General features: G+C 54.0%; 1 protein-coding gene across 12 annotated transcripts in view; it reads right to left on the bottom strand.

Annotated features, from left to right (window-relative positions):
• The window catches only part of AKNA (AT-hook transcription factor), a 60,046-nt gene that overhangs the window by 33,161 nt on the left and 6,113 nt on the right, over nt 1–20,772 (bottom strand). For 4 of the 12 annotated variants that reach the window (XM_084993749.1, XM_005660369.4, XM_084993731.1 and 1 more), the window contains exons 1-4: nt 16,558–16,680; nt 9,861–10,248; nt 5,798–6,864; nt 3,126–3,200 (exon numbers count right to left, since the gene is read on the bottom strand). In XM_084993749.1, the coding sequence (XP_084849875.1) occupies nt 3,126–3,200; nt 5,798–6,864; nt 9,861–10,134 (1,416 nt within the window). In that variant the 5' untranslated portion in view covers nt 10,135–10,248; nt 16,558–16,680. Of the gene's footprint in view, nt 1–3,125; nt 3,201–5,797; nt 6,865–9,860; nt 10,249–11,082; nt 11,255–16,209; nt 16,487–16,557; nt 16,681–20,772 lie in introns of those variants that run through there. The other 8 variants (XM_084993759.1, XM_021067924.2, XM_084993739.1 and 5 more) reach the window with 4 other exon arrangements.

The raw sequence follows: 20,772 nt of genomic DNA on the forward strand, positions 1-20,772 counted from the left end.
ACCATGAGGACGCAGGTTCGGATCCCTGGCCTCGCTCAGTGGGTTAAGGATCCGGTGTTGCCATGAGCTGTGGTGTCTGTCACAGATACAGCTTGGATCCCGTGTTGCTGTGGCTGTGGTGGAGACCAGCAGCTACAGCTCCAATTAGACCCCTAGCCTGGGAACTTCCATATGCTGTGGGTGTGGCCCTAAAAAAAACAAAAAACAAGCCAAAAAAACCTCCAAAAAACCAGGAAAGGCAGTTTTATGTCATCCCCACCCCTCACCCCCAATTTTTTTCTAGGGTAATTTCTGGCCTCCTCAGCCCCTCCAGAGCCCCCTGCAGCTGAGTGGAGGGACAGCAGCTGAAGGGAGGTGGCAAGAGGGCCACGAATGCAGGACATCCCATAAACTCTGGAGCTAAGCTGGTCACTGGGCAGTGACCTCTGACCAGTCCTGGCTCCCTGTCCCCCACGCCAGACCGTATCCAGTGGTGCCCCCAGGCCAGGCCATGATATTCTCTGGTCAGTGTCGCCAGTGGCAAAACCCATGATCATCTAGTCTGGCTCTGCTAACCTAAAAAAATAAATAAATAAACTGGCAAGCCTAAAAAAAAAAAAAAAGGGCTGTGGGCTCCCTGTTCGTTGAGTGATTTTTGGGCAAATTAATCTCTGTGCCTCAGTTTCCCCAACAGTAAATTACTCAGGACAGGGGTCAGGTAACATCCCTTGTTACCACTGCTAATTATCATTGTAACATCATCATTCTCCCTTGTCCCTACGCCTCTGCCACATACCCATCGCCAAGGCCATGGCTGGCTCACTCAGTGCCCATGCTGGAATCAGGCAAACATAGGTTTAATCCCTCGTTTGTAATCCCTTTCCAGCCGTGGGATGTTGAGCAAATGGCTCTACCTGGCTGAGCCTGTTCCCTCTTGCAAGCGGATCAAATGAGGTGGCTCTGGCAGGGCACTCTGCCTGAGGCCTGGCACCTTTTTACTGCTCCACAAATGCCAGTCTCCTTCCCCAGGTCCCTACCCATTGCTGCCCCCTACTGCCAGGCTTGGCCTGGGTGTCCAGGGCCACATCTCCTGCCTAGTGGGTCCAACCCACTGGGGTTGGGGGGGTCACTCCAGCCCCCTCAGCCTGAGGGGGTAGTAAGGGAACTGGCCCCCCTGGCAAGGGTTCTGAGCAGGAAGCCGCTCTAGGGTCTCCAGAGCCTCCCAGGGGTGGCGGGGGCCAGGGGTGGGGGTGTTAAGAGGCCACAGGGCTCTGGACACAGGGGTGAAGCCCAGCTGGAATCTCAGCACCCCCAGCAACTCCCATCCCCCACCCCCCACAACCTGGCTCTGTGGGACCAGGCTAGTCACCTCCCCACTCAAGGCTCCACACCCTCCCTGCTCAGCCAGGCCTGTACTGCTCCCTGGGGCTGGAGGAGGATCATCCTGCTTCCAGAAGAGTCCAGCTGACCTGTGTTCACCCTTCTCATGAGCAGACCCCTCAGGCTAAGGAGTCGATTTTCCAGAAAGCAAGACTGGATGAGCTGGGGCTGAAGCACTCAGCCCCTCCTACTCCGCCCCCACCCCCGCAGGGGTGTGAGTCCCCACTGAGTCAGGGGAGCGTCCAGGAGACGAGGCACATGGCTATGCTCCCCTTGTGTCTCCCTGCCTGTGCGGGCACTGTGCCGGGCACACATGGGCACCCAGTGAACACCTTCATACTAACATTATTAATCATAAGACGATTCCCTAACTCCTAGGTGCTTCCTTCCCACACGGACTCATTCCCTTAAATGAGTAAAGAGAAAGGAAGGAAAGCAGGGAGGGAGGAGATACTCCCAAGCCTCTGCCCCTGACCTTGACCTCTGGTAACCTCTACTCATCCTGGGGTCCCAATTCTCCAATCTGTGATATGCAGGAGCTGAGGACTTGGACCCGATGACCAGGTCTTTCTCCCTGGACCTTCTAGGCACCTGCAGCCATGAGAACATGTTTTCCCACAGAGGATTTCTCACCAGGGCCCCTCAGTGGCCCCCCCTACACCCTCTGCCCCTTTTGCCCCTGAATCTGGCTCAGGGAGCTGGAAGAAGCAAGACCTGGGGTGAAGGGAACCCGCTGGCTCCCAGGAGGTCCTGTTAACCCATTTTACTGTGGTGCCCAAAGAGGCCAGGCTGGAAAGGACCTGCCTGTGTCAGGAGGCAGGTATGGGGGTGCAGAGGTCCTGCTCCTAGAACAGGGCTCCTTCGTTTTCTCATCATGGCTGTGTCACTTCACGGAAGGAGCCCCACCAGGCAGGGCAAAGCAGCACCCTGGCGGAGGGTGGGGTCCTGGAGCGGGCGGGGCAGCCCGAGTGGCCCCCCACCCCAGAGAAGGCACTAGAGGGGGAGGGCCTGCATGTCAGCACCCCAGCTCCCCCACCCCCACCAACTGCTGCCAAATGGGGCAAGAGGCTGGGGAGGCGGAAACAGGAAGCCAGAGGGGCTGAGACAAGTCCCACTTCCTGCCTCACCCCAGAAAAGGGAAGGTCCCAGGGGCAGAATTCACAGGCTCCCCGAGACAGGGTGGGGGCTGGGCAGGACAGGGTGGGTGTGGGGTGGGTTACGATGGTGGTGGTGGTGGTAGATTTCCCCCTCCACAACCCACCCCCCAAAAAACACACTAGGAATTCAGTGGAGGGAGAGGCTGCAGGTGAGGTGGTGGGGAAGGAGAAAGGCAAAGGCATGATCTGAGAAGGATCGGCTGAGCAAAAATTCTGCCCTACTCCCTTGGGGCTCAGAGATGCCAAGTAACTTCCTTAAGGTCACACAGCTGGTCAGTAATGGAGCTGGGAGTCAGGCCCCGGTGGTCATACTCCAGAGCTCATCTAGAAGGACAGAGTTTCTGGTGAAATTCCTGGGTGCCCCAGATTCCTAGGATTCAAGGAGAGGGCAAGGCCACTGCCCCAGGTCACAGAGAGACCTTGCGGAAGAACAAGGGAGGACCAGGTACCCCTGTCCCCAGGGTCTCTGGAGGCAGGAGGCTTTTCTAGACTCCAGGTACCCCTGTCCCCAGGGTCTCTGAAGGCAGGAGGCTTTTCTAGACTCTGGGAAAGTGTCCTCTCGGGAGTGGGGGGCCCGGGCCCACATTCCCGCCCCATCCAGCCCAGTACCTTGGCCCCGAAGCGCAGCTGGTCAATGGTGTTCTCGGCCTCGGCGTACTTGGTGAGCAGCTTGTGGTAGTCCTCCTGAGGGAGAGGCAGGGCAATGAGGTCATGCATCGGGCCCCTCTGTGAGACCCCTCACAAGGAACCCGCCCCCCATAAGAGGGCCTCTGGGCTCCTTGGAGTGAAAGAGCTCAGGGGTGGTAGTTCAACAGGCCCTTTCAGGTTCATGTGCAATAGAGACCCCCGTGGCCACATTCTGGAGCATCAAAGGAGGCAGGACAACTCATCCACCCTCCCTTCGACACCCCTGATGACAGGAAGTCAGGGATGGGGACCTCTGGGTGGGTTTACCTGGATGCGTAACCCCGGCACAGAGGACCCTCGCTACTTGCTTATTTGTTTGAATTCCCTGCCCACAGCTGTCTGCCTCGCTGCTCCACTCCCAGGAGTTAAGTACTAAGGGCTTAAAAAGTCTTTTTTAATGGCTGATCGAATGAATCATCTAAGGGTCCGTTGGTAGAAAACTCGGAGATTTGAAAATCACCACTGTATTTACTCAGAGTCACTACGTGCCATAAACAAACTGAAGAGCTTCTTAAAACAAGTCATTACTGGGGAAAAGCAAAAACAAGTGTCAACTGGTGGTCTTTGAAGGAAGCTAGGGAACTGACACATTGTTCTGAAAACCGGTAATTAGAAGGACAGACTCAAGGAGTTCCCATCATGGCTCAGTGGTTAACGAATCTGACTAGGAACCATGAGGTTGCGGGTTCGGTCCCTGGCCCTGCTCAGTGGGTTAAGGATCCGGCGTTGCCGTGAGCTGTGGTGTAGGTCGAAGATGCGACTCTGATCCCGCGTTGCTGTGGCTCTGGTGAAGGCCGGCAGCTACAGCTCCGATTCGACCCCTAGCCTAGGAACCTCCACATGCCACAGGAGCAGCCCTAGAAAAGGCAAAAAGACGAAAGAAAAAAAGGACAGACTCAAGCGTTTCTCCCATCTTTCACATGTGAACGAGACCTTGGTAATCAAATAGTTGAGGAGGGAAAGTTTTACTCCATAGAAGATTTCCAGCAAATAAATGCAGAAGGAGTGACCGCGTTAGGATATTACCACTTTGTCACCCCCCAGTGAAAGCCCTGGGTCAAGGCAATGACCATCAGTGGCTACTAACATCCCAAATGAGAGACTGGCAAGCAGCCTGTGCTTCCTGAAGCCATCACCTTTGATGGGCTCTTGCCAAAAAAAAATCCCTATCTGCACGGAGTTCAGATTTGGAGAAGTAAACAGAGGAGTACAACCTGAAAAAACCCCTGGCTCTAACTGGGCAAAACACAATGGAACATTGGCGCAACACTAAATCAACTATACTTTAAATAAACAAACAACCCCCCACAAAAAAACCAACACAAGGGGACATACGAAGAGCTATGGGAAGGTACATCAGCAAACCCCAGAATGGGGGAGACTCTGCAGGACAGAACTGGCTTCCTTAACAAATAAATTACAAAGAAAGAGATTTGGGGGAAAAAATGCGGAAAAACAAAAAAGGTAGGCGGGAGGCGGTTAGGAGAAACTTAAAAGGCACATCAACTACATACAATATCTGAGCCATATTTTCATCCTGATCCAAACAGACTGAAAAAAAATAGCCATTTATGAGACAAAGGGGGAGAGGTGAACCCTAACTGGACATCGGATGATATTATACTTGGATAATATTAAGGAAATGACGTTCAGTTCGAGGTATGCTGATGGTATGGCTATTTTTTTTTTTCTTTTTTGGTTGGGGGCATCATGTAGAAGTTCCTGGGCCAGAGATCAAACCCACACCACAGCAGCCACCCAAGGTTGCTGCGGTGACAGTGCTGGATCCTTAACCCTCTGTGCCACAAGGGAAGTCTCCGTATGGCTATTTTCTTTTTTAATGATTTTTATTTTTTCCATTATAGTTGGTTTACATGGTCTATCAATTTTCTACTGTACAGCAAAGTGACCCAGTCTCACACACACACACACACACACACACACACACACACACATTCTTTTTCCCACATTATCCTCTGTCATGCTCCATCACAAGTGACTAGTTCCCAGGGCAATAGAGCAGGATCTCATTGCTTATCCACTCCAAAGGCAAGAGTTTGCAAGCATCAACCCCACACTCCCAGTCCATCCCACTCCCTCCCCCTCCCCCTTGGCAACCTCGAGTCTGTTCTCCTAGGTCAGTGTGGCTATTTTTAAGAGACAGTTCTTATCTTTAGGCAAACACACGAAAATATTTTGAGCTAAAATGATTTGATGGCTGAAATTTGCTTCAAAATACGCCAGTAGGGTGAGTGGGGGAGGAGGTGAGGCCATAGATGAAGAAGGCTGCCAGGGCCCGGGTGACTGTAAATGAGGGTTCACTATGCTATTTTTTCTCTTGCATATGTTGTGAATTTTTCACAGCAGAAGTTAAAAACAAATAAAAACAGCTTCTCCTTGCAGCATAAGTGCCATCACTGCTCTTTTGGAGTCCAGGCCTTGGGACTCTCTTCATGGCTTGGGGTACAACCATCCCTTCACTGGCATGGGGGGCTCCTGGCCCAACCCCAAGACCCCCCCTCCCCCTCCATCCCCCACACCAGCCTCCGACCCAGACCAACAAGTGCCTTGGTGCAGAAATGAGTCAGGCTTACCTGGAGCTGATGGACCAGCTTGGTGGCTTGTTCAGGTGTCTGAAATTCCTGGGGTACCTTGGTGATGGGGTGGGTAGGAGGTAGGTCCTTTCTGGGGCTGACTTCTCCGCTGCTCAACAGCACCTCCCGCACAATCTCGGCAGGTGACTTGAAGATCAGCGGCCTGGCCGGGCCCTCAGGTAGCCTGCTGTGGCTCCTGGCCTTGGGGGGGCGGTAGGTCTCATCTTTGGGGAACTTCACTCGGGGTCCCACCTTGGAGAAGTCAGGGAGTGGGTAGTTCAGCCGCCCCCGGCCGTACTTGGGGGCATCAGAAGATGAGTGGCCAGCCAGAGTGGCTCCCGGCCTGGGCGGCGGCCTGCCCTGCCGAGCTGGCCGAGGCGAGGAGCTCTGGGGGCTGATGGAGCCGGTGAATCGAGAAGGCAGCGGCTTAGGTGATATCCGGGTCCGCTTCCAGGCCTGGTCCCCAGGCTGAGGGCAGGGGAGGCTGGTAGTTTCTCCCCTCCATCTATCAGCGGGACACTGGAGGCTCTGGGCTGGAGGCGCGGAGGACTCCTGGAATTCTGTGGGGGTTGCCAGAGCAACGCTTCCTCCAGTTCTGTCGCTTGGGTTCAGGAGATGGTGGCTGGGGCTCTGCGGTGACGTTTCTGCCAGGGCAGGGGGCTGGGGGACATCAGCGTCCCCTTCCCAGGTGGAATCAAGGCTGTCACTGGGGTGGTTGAGGCTCACGGTTCCACTGCTCCAGGACCTTGCAGGGCTGAAGTCAATAGTTGGGTTGACCTCAGAATGTTCTGGAAGTTTGTCTTCACTGGCTTGTTTATCAGAAGCCACCCAGCCTGTGGGCTGATCCCACCCCAGAGCCGTGGAGCTGGTGTTCCCATTGCCCCCGGGGCTGAGATCAGTCTCATACCCCAACCTCGGGGGGCTCTCTTCAGCTTCCTGGACCTCAGGACCTCCCGGGGCCTCATCTGCCTCCTCTTCAGTCATGTCCACTTGAGGATCCTGCTGAGGGAGCCAGCTGAGAGGCACGTTGGAACTTTCTGGGCTGTCCACATCCTCTGCTTCGGACTCTGGGAAGACAGGCCATTGCTTAGCATACAGCAGGTCTGGACTCACTGTCACATACCTAGGTCACTTCACCTCTCCAGGCTTTCATTTCCTCCTCACTTGGTGACGGCAAGAAGTTCACTGATCCCACCACCCCTTCCCCCCATATGGCCAGTACTTACCTAACACCTCCTCTCTCCTCAAAGGTCCTCCAAACTCAACCCTAAGACCTGGTTGTCCCCCTAGTATTTCCTACCTCAGCAGATGGAAACAGCATCCCATCCAATTGCAGGAGCCAGAAACCTGGGAGGCGTTTTTGTCCTCTCTCCCCCTAACCCCCACAATCCAGTCTGTCACCTGGTCTGGCATGATCTTCCTAAGATGCTCTCAAACTCCCCCACTGCTCTAGAGTCAAACTCACCTACTGCTCACTCCCAGCTTTGACCAAGCCAAAAGGCTAAATTGCTCGGACCACTGCAGTAGCCACCTAATTATCCCAACCCTCATTCTTATCCTCCACCTGAAAACTCATCAACATTTCCCTACTGTTCCACAAAGAGAGCTGAACCTCTAACAGAGTCCTAAGGTCCCTGCCTCCACCACGGTTAGCTCTCCTGATCCACCTCTTTCCACGGTCTCCCTCCGTTTCTCGCTGCTCCAGCCACGCCACAGTCACTCCTGCTACAGGGCCTCTGTACACGCTGCCCACTCCTCCAGGCTCCTGTCTCCCTCCCTGTGCCTCTTTGTCACTCCCTCCTATTTGTCCTTCACACATTAGCTCAACCTTGACCTCATTGAGGGAGTCTTCTCTGATCTCCCTAACTTGGGTCAAAATCTCCCTTTTATCGACTTTCATATGACTCAGTATCTCTGCTTTGAAATACTTATTATTGCTGAGGTCTTTATTTGTGGGATTGTTTCATTAAAATTTTCCTCCCCTACTACACGGTAAGCTCCACGAGGGCAAGGATACCCCGTTTTTATTTATTATTGAATCTGCAGAGGACATGCTCAATATGTGTGGACTGACTGAATGGAAAAAAGGAAGAGAGGGAAGAAAGACAATAAGGTGTGCAAAGATCTCAGAAAATGGGAAGTTGTAATTACTACATAGTTAGTGCTCAAGAAATACCCACTTAACCATCCCACTCACCCATCCACCCACTCACCCATCTACCCACTCATTCATCCATCATCCACTCACCCATTGATCCAACCATCCATCCTTTCAATCATCCATCCATCCACTTAGCCACCCAACCACTCATCTATGGATCCATCCATCTACCACTTGTCAATCCATCCATTCACCTCCCCATCACTCACTCATCTGTCCATCACCCACTCACCCAATCATCCACCATCCATCTCTCTGCCTGTCTGCTCACCCATTCATCCATCTATCTATGCATCATCCATGCAGTCCATGTTTATGGATCACCCGCTCTGTCCTAGACCCTGTGTCAGCCTCTGGCATAGATCCAGTTTCATGAGGTACAGGCTGGGTACCACCAAGCAGAGACCCTCTGCTCCAGTCAGATGCACTTCTGTCATAACCTTTCTATCACTCTTTGCTCCCCCATGCTCTTTCTCCGAGCCTTGGCAGGTCTACACCTTTCAACTCCTTAAAAATCTCCTTCAGCAAGTCTCTCTTGTCTATAGCGGCTAACTTGAAACCCAGAGAGGTTAAATAACTTGCCAAATATCATGCCATGGTTCAGAGTAGTCCTGAACTTGCAGGCAAGGTCCCAGCCATGCAGGCTGGTTAGTCTCTGCTGTGGGGGGTCATAGAGTAGGGTGATGAGATCGGGCTTGGGAAACAGGCAGCCCTGGCTCTTCTGATCCCTCACTGGGCAAGTAGCTGACCTCTCTGGCAATTGCCACCTGGAGGCTAGTCTCTCCTACCTGGCAGAAGGTGGTGAGGAAGGAAGGAGATAGGCTTGCACCCTGTGGACATAGTAAGGGCACAGAATGTGGCAGTGGCTGTCACATCACAGCAGGGGGTTACCATGTGACCTCAGGAAAAAAATGCCTCTGCCTCTTGATCCCAGTGCATCCCAGGCACCATTCCCTGTGGGAGGGCTTGGAAACGGCTACTGAGTGGGTAGCTGTGGGCAAACCCCACTTTAAGCAGACCTGGCATGAGGAGCTTGGGGTACTGCACAATCCCCTCCCAGCCTGATGGTTTCTCTGCCCTCCATGGGGGCCTGATTCCAGAATCCTAAGACAGGGGCGTTTCATTCATATTCTAATGCAATAGGCACTCTGTAATCCAGCTCAGTGGTATCATGATTCCCATTTCACAGATGGAGAAAGCAAGATTCAGAGAGGAGAAAGGACTTGCTGAGCCAAGCCAGGAATTCAGTCTCAGTTGGCCTAGATGCAAAGTAAACAGTTATTTTAGAAAACAAGGGAAGCCATCATTCTTGTTGCTAATTGAGATTTTTAAAAAATCTTGAAAATGGGCGTGACCCCTGGAGCAAGCAATTTAAATTACTAAGGGTTGGTCACATCAAGGGTACAAAGATACCCTGATCACATACCTCTGCATTATTTATAACAGCCGAAAGCTAGAAACTACCTAAATGCCCATCAGTAAGAGGACTGGCCCAACAAATTACAGAACATTCACATGTGGAATTCCTAAGCAGGCCTTCGAAAGGACTTGTGGAAGAATATCTGATGAGCTGGGAAAGTGTTCATGTCTATTAAGCTACCGAAAAGCAGGTTACAACACAGTTTGCAGAATACTGTTCCATGTGCATATGACATTTAGACAGATGCTGATGGAAAGGAGTGGTTATCTGGAAGATGAGTAATTTTGAGTTTTTTCTCTTTTGGCTTTATGTTTTCTGCCATGAACAGTATTGCTTATATGATTTAAATCTTTAAAAAAATTTAAATTGTCGGCTTCATAGATTTTTAGCTTCAAGAATTTCTGAAACCCCCTGGGTGACTTCCCGCCTCCTGCCAGAAGGTTTAAAGGACATCACTGTGGGGGTGTAGGGGAGTCACTCACCCTCTTCTGCAGACTCCTCTGATTCAGGATCTGGGTGCCCATCAGGCTGTGAGTCCAGGCCCCAGGCCAGTGGCTGCAGGCTCTGCTGGGCCCTGCAGAAGTCCTCTAGGAGCTCAGGGCTGGTAGCACTGGGACAGGGGTCCTCTTCTCCCAAGCTGTGGGTGCCACTCCCATTATCATCCTTTCCCTCTTCAGCCCAGGCCCAGCGCCGACGCCGGGGCCCCTTCCCCAGGCCTGGCTCGGCCCAGTGGACCTCCATCCCGGAGCTGGCCATTGGGGCCTGGCCTGTGCTTCACCTGGGCCCCTTCATCTTCAGGAGATGGAGCTGCTCCTATGGGCACCAGGGTCCCTGCCGACTCCTCTCAGCACCAGCCATCCTGCCTGCGGCCTGTCAGGGACGCAATCAAGGGAGAGCATTAATCCTTGGGTCCCCTCCTTTTTTCAGAAGCAGAATTAGAGTTCCCGTTGTGGATCAGCAGGTTAAGAATCCAACTGGTATCCAGGAGGATGCAGGTTCCATCCCTGGCCTCAATCAGTGGATGAAGGATGCAGCGTTGCCATGAGCTGTGGCATAGGCCGGCAGCTGCAGCTCCAATTCAACCCCTAGGCTGGGAACTTCCATATGCTGTAGGTGAGGCCCTAAAAAGGAAAAAAAGAAAAAAAAAAAAAAAAGCAGCAGAAATTGCCGGCAGGAACCAGAGTCAGAGTGGCTCAGCTCCTAGCTCCACCCCTTTGATGCTATGTGACTTTGACCAAGTCACCCCCCTTGGATTTCTCCATCAGTAAAACTGGGGTATTAATTCCTCTCTCCCTCAAGAGTTTTGTAAAATTACCTGAGCTACAGGACAAGGAACCCAGCAGTGGGCACACAGCAGGTGTCCCATCAGGGCCAGTGTCTGTGATTGCATGCCAGGCTCCACACATGGGCGCTGGGGGAGCCGAGGACCCAGGAGGAAGTAGACAAACAACCAGCAAATACAGATCAAAGTGAGAGCAATGGGGAAGCACAGAGAGGGGCCCTGGGGGTCACCGCAGGCCCAGGAAGTCAGGATAGGGCATCTTTAGAGGCCACATCCTCTGGGAAACTTCCTAGATCACTTCCCACCCCCAACCCCACCCCCTAGCAAGAATTCAGATCATGAATGGGAGAATGATGAAAAGAGCATTCCAATACCCCCAAATAATTGAAAACAAGTACTCAAATGAATGTACGCACGCTCACCTTCCTAACAGCACTATTCGCAATCGCCAAAAGGTGGCAATAACTGGGATGTCCATCCGTGGATGAACAGACACATGAATTGTGGTCCAGCCACACCGTGGACCACCATCCAGCCACAAATCGGCATGAAGCGCTGACACGTGCTACAAAGATGAACCTCAGACACACGGGGCTAAGTGAAAGAAGACAGACCCCAAAGGTCACATATTGTGCGATTCTATCGCTATGAAATACCCCCAGTAGGTGAGTGCATAGAGAAAGCCGAGTAGCGCTTTAGCTGGGGGAGAAGGCAGATGGGAGTGACAGCTGAATGGGCTCAGGTGTCCTTTGGGGGTGATGAAAATGTTTTGGAACTAGATAGAAGTGGTGCTTGCACAACTTTATAAATAGACTAAATGCCACTGAGTTGTTCACTTTAAAATGGTTAATTTTGCCTTATGTAAATTTCCCCTCAATTTTTTTTTTTTCAAAGAGAGCCTTCTAGGCAGAGGAGCCATCAAGTACCAAGGCCTTGAGGCAGGAGGGGGTGACATGGAAGTGGTTTCCTGATGGCCTTGGCATTGGGGACAGGGCTAGGGCTCTGATAACAGAGGGTGGGCATTGGGCGGTGGCGGCCAGACCCAGGGGAGCCTGTTCAGGAGCTTAAGCCCATCCCCGCAGGGGAAAGGACGCCCAGGTGTGGTTAGAAGTTTCTCTCTGGCTGCTTGGGGAGAATGAACCAGAGGGAGAGGCTGGCTGCAGAGGGACCTGTGGCAGCGCAAGGATGGCTGGTGATGGATGGACCTAGAAATGACCACGCTAAGTGAAGTCAGTCAGACAGTGAGACACCAACATCGTAACGCTATCACTTACATGTGGAATCTAAAAAAAGGACACAGTGAACTTCTTTGCATAACAGATCCTGACTCACAGACTTCATGGTTTCCAAATGAGACAGGTGGGGGGTGGGGGATGGGGGGTGGGGGATGGGCTGGGGGTTCGGGATGGAAATGCTGTAAAATTGGGTTGTGACGGTCATGGCACAACTGCAAATGTAAGAAAACTCATGGAGTAATTTTAAAATAAAATAAAATAATAAATTAAAATAAAATAAAACAAAACAAAACAAAATAAAATAAAATAAAATAAAATAAAATAAAATAAACAAGGATGGCTGGAGAAGGGCTCCCCCTGCACCTGCTCGCACAAAACAAAACAAAACAAAATAAAATAAAATAAAATAAAATAAAATAAACAAGGATGGCTGGAGAAGGGCTCCCCCTGCACCTGCTCGCCTTCTATCCTCTCCTCCTTCCCTTCTCTTCCCCCTGCTCCCATCTCCTACCCCCTCCTTCTTATTCACCCTCTATTTATTTATTCACCCTCTATTTAGCTATGGCTATCGCTTCCCCTGCACCCTGGAAACACAAAGCTGAGAGGCGAGGCAGGATCCCACCCAAGGAGCTCATACAAAGGACCCACACCACAGGTAGGAAAACAGAGGCCAGAGAGTGGAGGGGCCTGGCCCGAAGCCATACATGGGTCAGGACGAGGCTGCCGTGAGAGGTCCCCTTGCAGCCCAGGTCCCAGCTCTTCCCTCTGTGCCACGGAGATGAGAGTAACTCCAGGCCTCGGGACACAGACACATCTGTTTGTCTCTGCAGCCTCGTGAGCAGTTGGGTCTTGGTCAGACCCTTGGTTTGTACAGTTGAGAAAAGTCAGCAGGCAACTATTTCTGGGCAGGGGTTGGTACAGCCTGAGAAAGGCTATCACTTTCCCAAGGGCTGGGGTAGGAACAGGGACTAACATTGTCCCCTCCCTCCCTGGTCACAACCCCTGCTCCTTGGACAAGGTCTCAGGGACCTCACCCTCTTCCTCTGACCCAATCTTCCTCCCTCCCCCCAGAATGTCCCCCAGATCACCCTGGAAGCTTTGCCATGCTCCCCATCACAGATGCTGGGCCCTCTCTGTGCCGGCCCCCTCACAAGGTAAGTCAGTCATAGGAAAACAATTTCCTTTTTTGTTTGTTTGTATTTGGTTTTTTAGGGCCACACCCATGGCATATGGAGGTTCCCAGCCTAGGGGTAGAATTGGAGCTGTAGCTGCTGGCCTACACCACAGCCACAGCAACGCCAGATCCGAGCCACATCTGGGAACCACACCACAGCTCACGGCAACACTGGATCTCTAACCCACTGATGGAGGCCAAGGATCGAACCCACAACCTCATGGCTCCTAGTGGGATTCGTTTCCGCTGCGCCACGACGGGAACTCCGGAAAACAATTTCTAAGTGAGAAAACTAAAGTTCAGCACGGAATAGTGACTTGGCCAGGATCACCTCGCTGGTCAGTGCCAGCAAGATTTGAAACTGTCAACTTCGACTCAGTGAGTAGTCTCCAATTTTTTTTTTAAATCACACAGCTCATCATTAAAGATATATTTGCTCATATACCTAACATATGTATTGCTTATAACGTTATCTACACGCATTCTCACACAAATACGTGTGTTAGAAAAAATGTAACTAAAAATGAGTCTTTAAAAAGATGCAATAGAAAATAACTATTTTAAAAGGAAGTTCTAATGTTTGCTTCCCACACCCTCTTGGGGGGGCCTGTACCCCTCTTGGAAGTCATGGCCAGCTTGGGTGCTCTTATGGTTCTTCTAAGAATGCAGATCCCTAGGTCGACCCAAAGAGAGCTGGACTCTACGGCCCTGGGACAGAGCCCAGGAATCTGCATTTAAACCAGTGCCCTAGGCAGGGCCCACCCTTTGACCCCGACGAAGCCTTCTGGACCCTGCTACCACGGCAGGTGTTGGGGGTGCTAAGAGCCGTTGCTTTTCTCTTTTTGAATCCTCTGCCCAGGAAGGGGCTGCTGGAGGCTTGTGGGTTTTTTGATGTTTTAAAGGGCTCTTTTCTAGCCGTGCCACTGAGCAGCCCGCCCAATCACAGAGGCCTCGGAGGCACAAAGAGGAACATCCTGTCTCCTGGGATGACTCAGTCATCACAGAAATCTCACTGTGACTAGGGGAAGCCGCTCCTCAGAGGCAGCTGCGGTCACTGGCTAGAGTTTTGCACACGTCCCTCAGGCCCCCAAACCTGTGAGCCTTTCCTGAGCAAAACCTCTGCCTTCCAGGCAAGCCATGACCCTTGAGGCCACAGAGCCAGAGACCGGCCGGTCAGCCAGTCAGTCAACAAACACAGGGGTGGCAAGCACATGCCAACCTCACACTGGGATGAGGACACCCGCTCCCTGGGCTGCTGTGAAAGAGAAGCAGGCAGGGTGTTGGAAGAACCAGCTCCTGGGCCTGGTATTACTGCTCCACCATGAACATCTGGGCTTAGGTTTTCCTTGCTGTAAGTCAGAGAAAACATTCTCCACCTGCTCTTCAGGGCCCCGTTGCGGGGGGTGGGGGTGGGGGTGGGGCTGGGAGATAGGGGGCGGGGCCAAGTGAACTTTGAGGTTCCTGGTTGACTTGTTGACTTCTGAGGTCCTATTTCAGAGAAATGAAGATATGTGTGGGCATCCAGGGGATGCAAATTAACCTAAAAAAAAAAAACCCAACTGATGCCCCCCCTACAGTATGCCAAGCACTACCCAAGTCATGAGAAATACACACATGAGTAAAAGCGTTCTGCAATTTCAAGGAAGGGTTCCAGAAGGGTGCATGTAGAAGGAAGCATTAAGCTGGGCCTGAGAGACAAAGAGGATCTGGGGGAGAAGACTGAGGGAGGACATTCCCGGCGGAGGGAACAGCATTGGCGAAGGCACAGAGGTCTGAAAGTATGAACAGAACCTGGCAGAGAACTGTGGCAGGGGTCCTTGAGTGGCGGACGAAGGCAGGCTGGTTCTAGTCAGCCTTTTTTTTTTTTTTGTCTTTTGTCCTTTTAGGGCCACACCCACAGCATATGGAGGTTCCCAGGCTAGGGGTCGAATCGGAGCTGTAGCTGTTGGCCTACACCACAGCCGCAGCAATGCCAGATCCAAGCCACATCTGCAACCTACACCACAGCTCACAGCAATGCCAGATCCTTCACCCACTGAAAGAGGCCAGGGATTGAACCTGCAACCTCATGGTTCCTAGTCGGATTTGTTTCTGCTGCGCCACAAAGGGAAGTCCCTAGTCAGCCTTCTTGAGGTCCCAGGGCAGCTCCCGAGGGGCAGTGGGTTGGGGGAAGGCTGAGCTGTGTGGAGGCTGAGCCCAGGAGGGCCCTGTTGGCACTAAGTCCCCTCAAGGCCTGGGCTGTCCTCGTGGGGCCGGTTTCTCCAGGGGTTAAAGGGTCCTGCCAGCCCCACAAGGAAGAACCACCCACTACCCCCTCCTCTTGTATGTCTCCCCCCTCCAACCACATCACTTCCGCCCCCGGCTCTCTTGAGGATCTAGGAGACCCTTGGGGTCTCTTTCTCCACTTTCTGAGTGGGTCAGCCACCTCCCCAGGGCTCCTGTGCCCCTCCGCCCCAATCTGAAAACCCTTCCCTTTACGGCTCAACCCACAGATGCTCCTCTGCCAGCTTCAGCCACGCAGCCCACCTCTGCCTCCCCAGGCCCGCTGAAGCTGCTTACCATCCAGCCAGAGCTCCCCAGGGCGCCACCACCCCGCGCAACTCCCACCCAGACCCTGACGTCTTCCAGATGTGGAAACGGAGCTGCAGAGAGGTGGCCGGCTCTCAAGACCTTCTGGAAGTGTGGCCAGGGATTCAAACCCAGGGCTTGGGACTCTGAAACCAAGTCCATGAGACCTGGTGGGGTGGTAAGAGGAAGAAAAAGGAAGACAGCCCCCCTCCCACCCCCATCAAGCGGCTGGGCCCCTCCAAAAAGGCTGGACTTTTGAGCTCAGAGCCCCAAACTCAGCTGCGCTCCCTGACCAGCTGGCAGGGCGCAGGGACCTGCTGTTCTCAGGGGGTTCCCACCAGCCAGTTGAAACGAGCCACGTCCCCATCTGGATGTGCCCCTCGCCCAGTCCGGCAGCAGAGGCAGAGGAGGAAAAGGAAAGTTACCCCTGGCTGCTGGGGTCTCCTGTCTCACCAGCCTGAAGGGCTGGGCTGGGTCGGCTGGCCCATCCCCAGCTCCTCTCCTTCCCCCTACGCAGCAAGAGGGGCCACTCTTTCGTGGGGAGTCCCTGCTGCCTCCCAGCTGCTCCCCACCTGTGCATCGTGTCTGAGGCTCCTTAGCTGCCTGTGGGACTAACTCTCCACGTGCAGGCGAGGCCATCCCAGGCTCAGGGAGGGCCCGGCGCACGCCCAGGTTCACGGAGATCAGAATCAGAGCTCAGACTGGGACCCAGCATCTCGAGGCTGGAGAAAATTCCCCCCAAATCCACCCTTGCCCCGGGGGCCGGGCTCCCGTAAGCCAGAGAGAAGTAACACAGCTGCCACAGCTGTAACTTCCTGGCTGGGCTGGTCCAGCCGCCCAGACTGTCCCAGAGAGCCTGTGACTGGCCAGTCCAGGGGGAAGGCGGCTCCCCTAACCCCCGCCCTTCTCCACTCCCTTACCTCTCCCGGGCTCCACCACCATCCTCCTGGCCCAGGCTCAGAGGACCTGCATGTGAGGTCTTTGTTCCAAACCTAGGGAGCCCCCTGCCTCCATGGCGCCCTGGCCCGCCTCCAGGCTGCTCTGCCAGCCCCAGCCGCTGCTCACAGACAAGCATCGCTCCCCACCTCTCCCCGCCCCTGCTGCGGCTGAGGCCGCCTCGGCAGGAAGCGCCCAGCCTGATTTCCTACAAGTGTTTGTCAGAAGGAGGGGGTTTGTCTGCCTGCAGAGTGAGCGTGAGCAGAAGGAGTTTAACCCCTTGCAGGCCCTCTGTGGGTCTGCACCTCTCGGGAAAGGACTCAGGGAAACTTCCAATGTCAGAGCTTGGGACCATCTCAGCCAAAGTACAGACTGGGAACAGTAATGCCCAGAGAAGGTCAGAGGCATGGCCAAGGTCACACAGCAGGCTGAGCCTGGGAGGAGGCCTCCAGCAGCCTCAACCCTCTGAGAGCTTTCTGTGTAGCCCCTGCCATCCAAGACATGACGTTGACTAAGGCGCCCTCTCTCATGAGGGCACAGTACCCACCTGTACAACAGGAGCTCAGATTGGATGCTTGCCTGATGCTCTTCCGGCTCTGACTCTCTGTCCTATCTGTCAATATGCTACCCAACACCTCAGGGAGGCTGCAAGGATTCCAGCCATCCCACCCACTGTCCACACCCCAAGCTGAGCCTGTAATTACAGTGGAATTTCTAGGATGCTTGGAGGTGGGAATTATTGCCCCCATAATTCCCAGGGTTCATCAGAGGGCGGGCTGCCTTTTCTCCAGACCCTCTCATCCCATTCATTCATTTGACCACTACTTACTGAGCTCCCACTGTGTGCTGGGTGCTTTTGTAGGTTCTCGAATATGGCAGGGCACAAGGCAGGCCAAGCCCTGGCGCCACTTGGGTGGAGACACAGACAATAAACAAACATGGGGAGGGTTGTGAATAAGAGAGGGTGAGATGGGGTGGGTGGTGATCCGTACGCCAGGCTGCTTTGGCTAACACTGATGCCTGGGGCTCTCCCAGACCAGCAGAACCCATCTCTGAGCATCAGGGATTTTAAAGTGTCCCAGGCAACTGGGATGTGTAGCCCTAGTGGAGAATCCATGGGTCAGAGACTAACAGGTTGGGGTGAAGGGTTTAGGGGTGGCCGGAAAGTTCTCTGTGAGAAGGTGACATTCAAACAAGGGACCAGAAGAAAGAGATAGGCAGGAGCAAGCCACAAGAAGGGCTGATGACAAAGTATGCTGGAAGGTCAAGGGCAAAGGGTAAGGTGGGAACCGCAAAGGGCTGCTGCCAAGATCTACTTGCGAAGTGCAGAGTCGGGGAGGCCGGCGGGGGTTGGGGGGGCGGGGGGCGCGGGGAGGGTTCAGGGGTTGGGGCTGCAACATGAATGAATGAATAAAGGAATGAATGCTTCCAAGGCCAGTTTGCGAATATCCAGCAAAATTAGAACCAGGGCCCCTCATCCCAGGAATTACTCCTTCCATATATCCCCCCTTCCCCCCCTTTTAGCCACATCTGGAGCAGAGCCAAACCCCTCCCTGCCAGCTCTGGTGACCATGTGGGCCATTGTATGAGGGGCGTGGCCCCCCCCGACACCCCGTCACTCACTCACCCTCCCTCCCTGGCCATTAACCCAGCCAGCACTGCCATCAAGGCCAGGTGGCTGCTGCTGCCAGGCACGCCCCATGGCCCCTGGATAACCCCAGACCCAGCTTAGGGGCAGCCGCCTAACTCTCTAACTCCGAGGGAAACAGCCTCCCATGTTCTCTGTTCCATGTCCTAGACACTGACCCCCACCCCCGCCGCCACTCCCGCCAATGCTCCTTCCTGCCTTCACTTGTGTGGTGCCCCCTCCTGGCACAGCATCTCCACCCACGGGCCAAGTTCTACTTCACCGAGCTGAGCTCATGCACTATCCCGCTGCCCTCAAACCCAGCCTTCTGCAGCTCGGCCCATCTTTCAGCCAGGTGCCCAAGCCAGATCCGCCCGTCCTCCTGGACACTCCCCTCTCCCTTAACCAATAACCCACTCCAACAATCCCACCCTCTCCACAACCAAGCCGTCATCAGCGCCTGTTGATTTTATTCCCTAAATCTCACCACGATCTGTCCCCTCGCTGCCCCCACCCTCACAGCCTCTTGCAACCTCACCTCTCCTGGAAAGCTCTTGGGTCCCTCCAATCCATTCCTCATGCTGCACCCAGGGTTCTTCCTAAAACAGAAGCAGCCAAACATGGCCCTTCTGTGCCTAAAACCCTCTGCCATCTGCCCATGGCTCTGAGAAGGAAGGCGAAAGTCCACAAGCTGGCCGCTGCTCCAGCCTCTCCCTACTCAGGGTGCTCGGGTGACACGGGTTCCTCACCACCCCTGGGACAAATGCATGGTGCTCCCCTCATCACGCAAGCCCCTTCTTTGCCCTGGCAACTTCGGGCAGCCTGCAGATCCCAGCCCCGTGTGCCCTCCTCGGGGACTCGCCATGTGGAATTAGACCCTTAGGTCTGCCAGCCTGCCAACCGGGAACTCTGTCAAAGGGCACCATGACATCCCAGGGCCCTGCACAGAGAAGCCCTGACACAAGAGGAACACAGTCGGCCCAAGCTGGGTGATCTACTGAATCCAGCCAGCCGCCCCAGCCTGCCTTGCGACCCTCACAACAACCCAGTGAGGCTGATGCAACGTCCCCATTTTACAGGTGGGTAAACAGAGGCCCTGAGAGCCCCAGCAACTTGCCCACAGTCACAAAGCTGGCAAGGAGTGCCACAAGGCACTGACACACAGAGACCCGACTCTTAACGACCACGCTTGGTGCTCACCCCGTGTAGCCAGCAGAGCTGGCTAATGACGCGGGCACCAAAAAATCCAGACTGGAGCTGATTACCGACCCGTTGCAATTGAGGAAACCAATGTCCCAACTTTAAAAGGAGGCTCCTGGTTCCTCACAGAGCCTTTGGGTTTTCTGAGGTACTTTCTCATCCTTCATAGCACGAGATGCTTAAGAACAAACAGCTCTGGGAAGTGGGCAGATCAGGGTATGATTCCATTGTCTGGGTCAGGAAACTGAGGCCCAGAGATGGGGAAGAGACTCGTGCTCGGTCACCCAACAGAAACAAACAAACAAGCAAACAGAGACCTTTGACCTCTACTGCCAGGGCTGGAGTACTTCCATCAGAAGCACACCCACGTGAGGCCGCATCTGCCCACGCCGGCCAGCCCTCACCCCCGGAGCCCAGTAAGCCCTCGGCCATTTGTTCCCCAGCCCCCTGTCACGATGCTCTAACAGCGAGTGGCCATTTCTCAGCCACTCTCCCCCTGCCCACCCTCTCTCCTCCCTCCCTGTCTCCACAGTCATCCTTGAGCCCCATCTAAGTGTCTGGCACATAAACCAGATGGAAGGTGAATCTCTTTCCTCAAGCCTTCCGCTGCCGCCCAGGACACGGTCCAGGACGGGGGTGGCATCGCTCACTGATGTGATCAGCCCTGGACGGTCACGCCTTCACACGAAGTCGTGAGTCCCAGGGCGTACTGGGGGGCCGCCAGGCTTCTCAGCCACCCTGGAGGAAACCAGGGGTTGGCGGCTTCAGGATTCATGGGGGTTTAAGGCTGTTATTTCATCCTCAGCCCCTCCTTGAGTTCCTGACATCTCCCTTCCCTGGCGAAGGAATGAAAACCCACCCTGCGCTCACTCACACCTCCCTTCCCCGGGGTGCTGAATTTACCCTTGTGGTTAAAATGCACGGGTGTTGGGGTGAGGAGGCAGGAGAGAGGATATCGGGCGTGGACCCAGAAGAACGGATGGACTCCTGGATTGGGAAGTAGGGACCCATGTTCCAGCCTGAGGGGTGCTGGATAAGTGCTTTCCCAGTCTCTGAATCTCGGCGCCTCGGGACATAATGAGGTTCTCTCTGAGGTTATCAGCAGTGACCTTCCAGCACTAAATCTCCTGGGGGGTTCTTTGATTCCACTTGCCCACACAGGCACAAACACTGTGCTGGTGGGAGGCTGTGGGGAGCAGGGGTTTAGGGCTCATGGGCTTTGTGAACAGTCAGGGACCTCCAGGTTCTCTCTTAAAAGCTGTAGGGCCCGGAGTTCCTGTCATGGCGCATCGGAAACAAATCTGACTAGGAACCATGAGATTGCGGGTTTGATCCCTGGCCTTGCGCAGTGGGTTAAGGATTCAGCATTGCT

Source organism: Sus scrofa, chromosome 1 (assembly GCF_054392235.1).
Source record: "Sus scrofa isolate SSC_HxYL_T2T_F1_AM1 chromosome 1, Sscrofa_HxYL_maternal_Yorkshire_Landrace_v2.0, whole genome shotgun sequence".
In the NCBI taxonomy this organism is placed as follows: Eukaryota; Metazoa; Chordata; class Mammalia; order Artiodactyla; family Suidae; genus Sus; species Sus scrofa.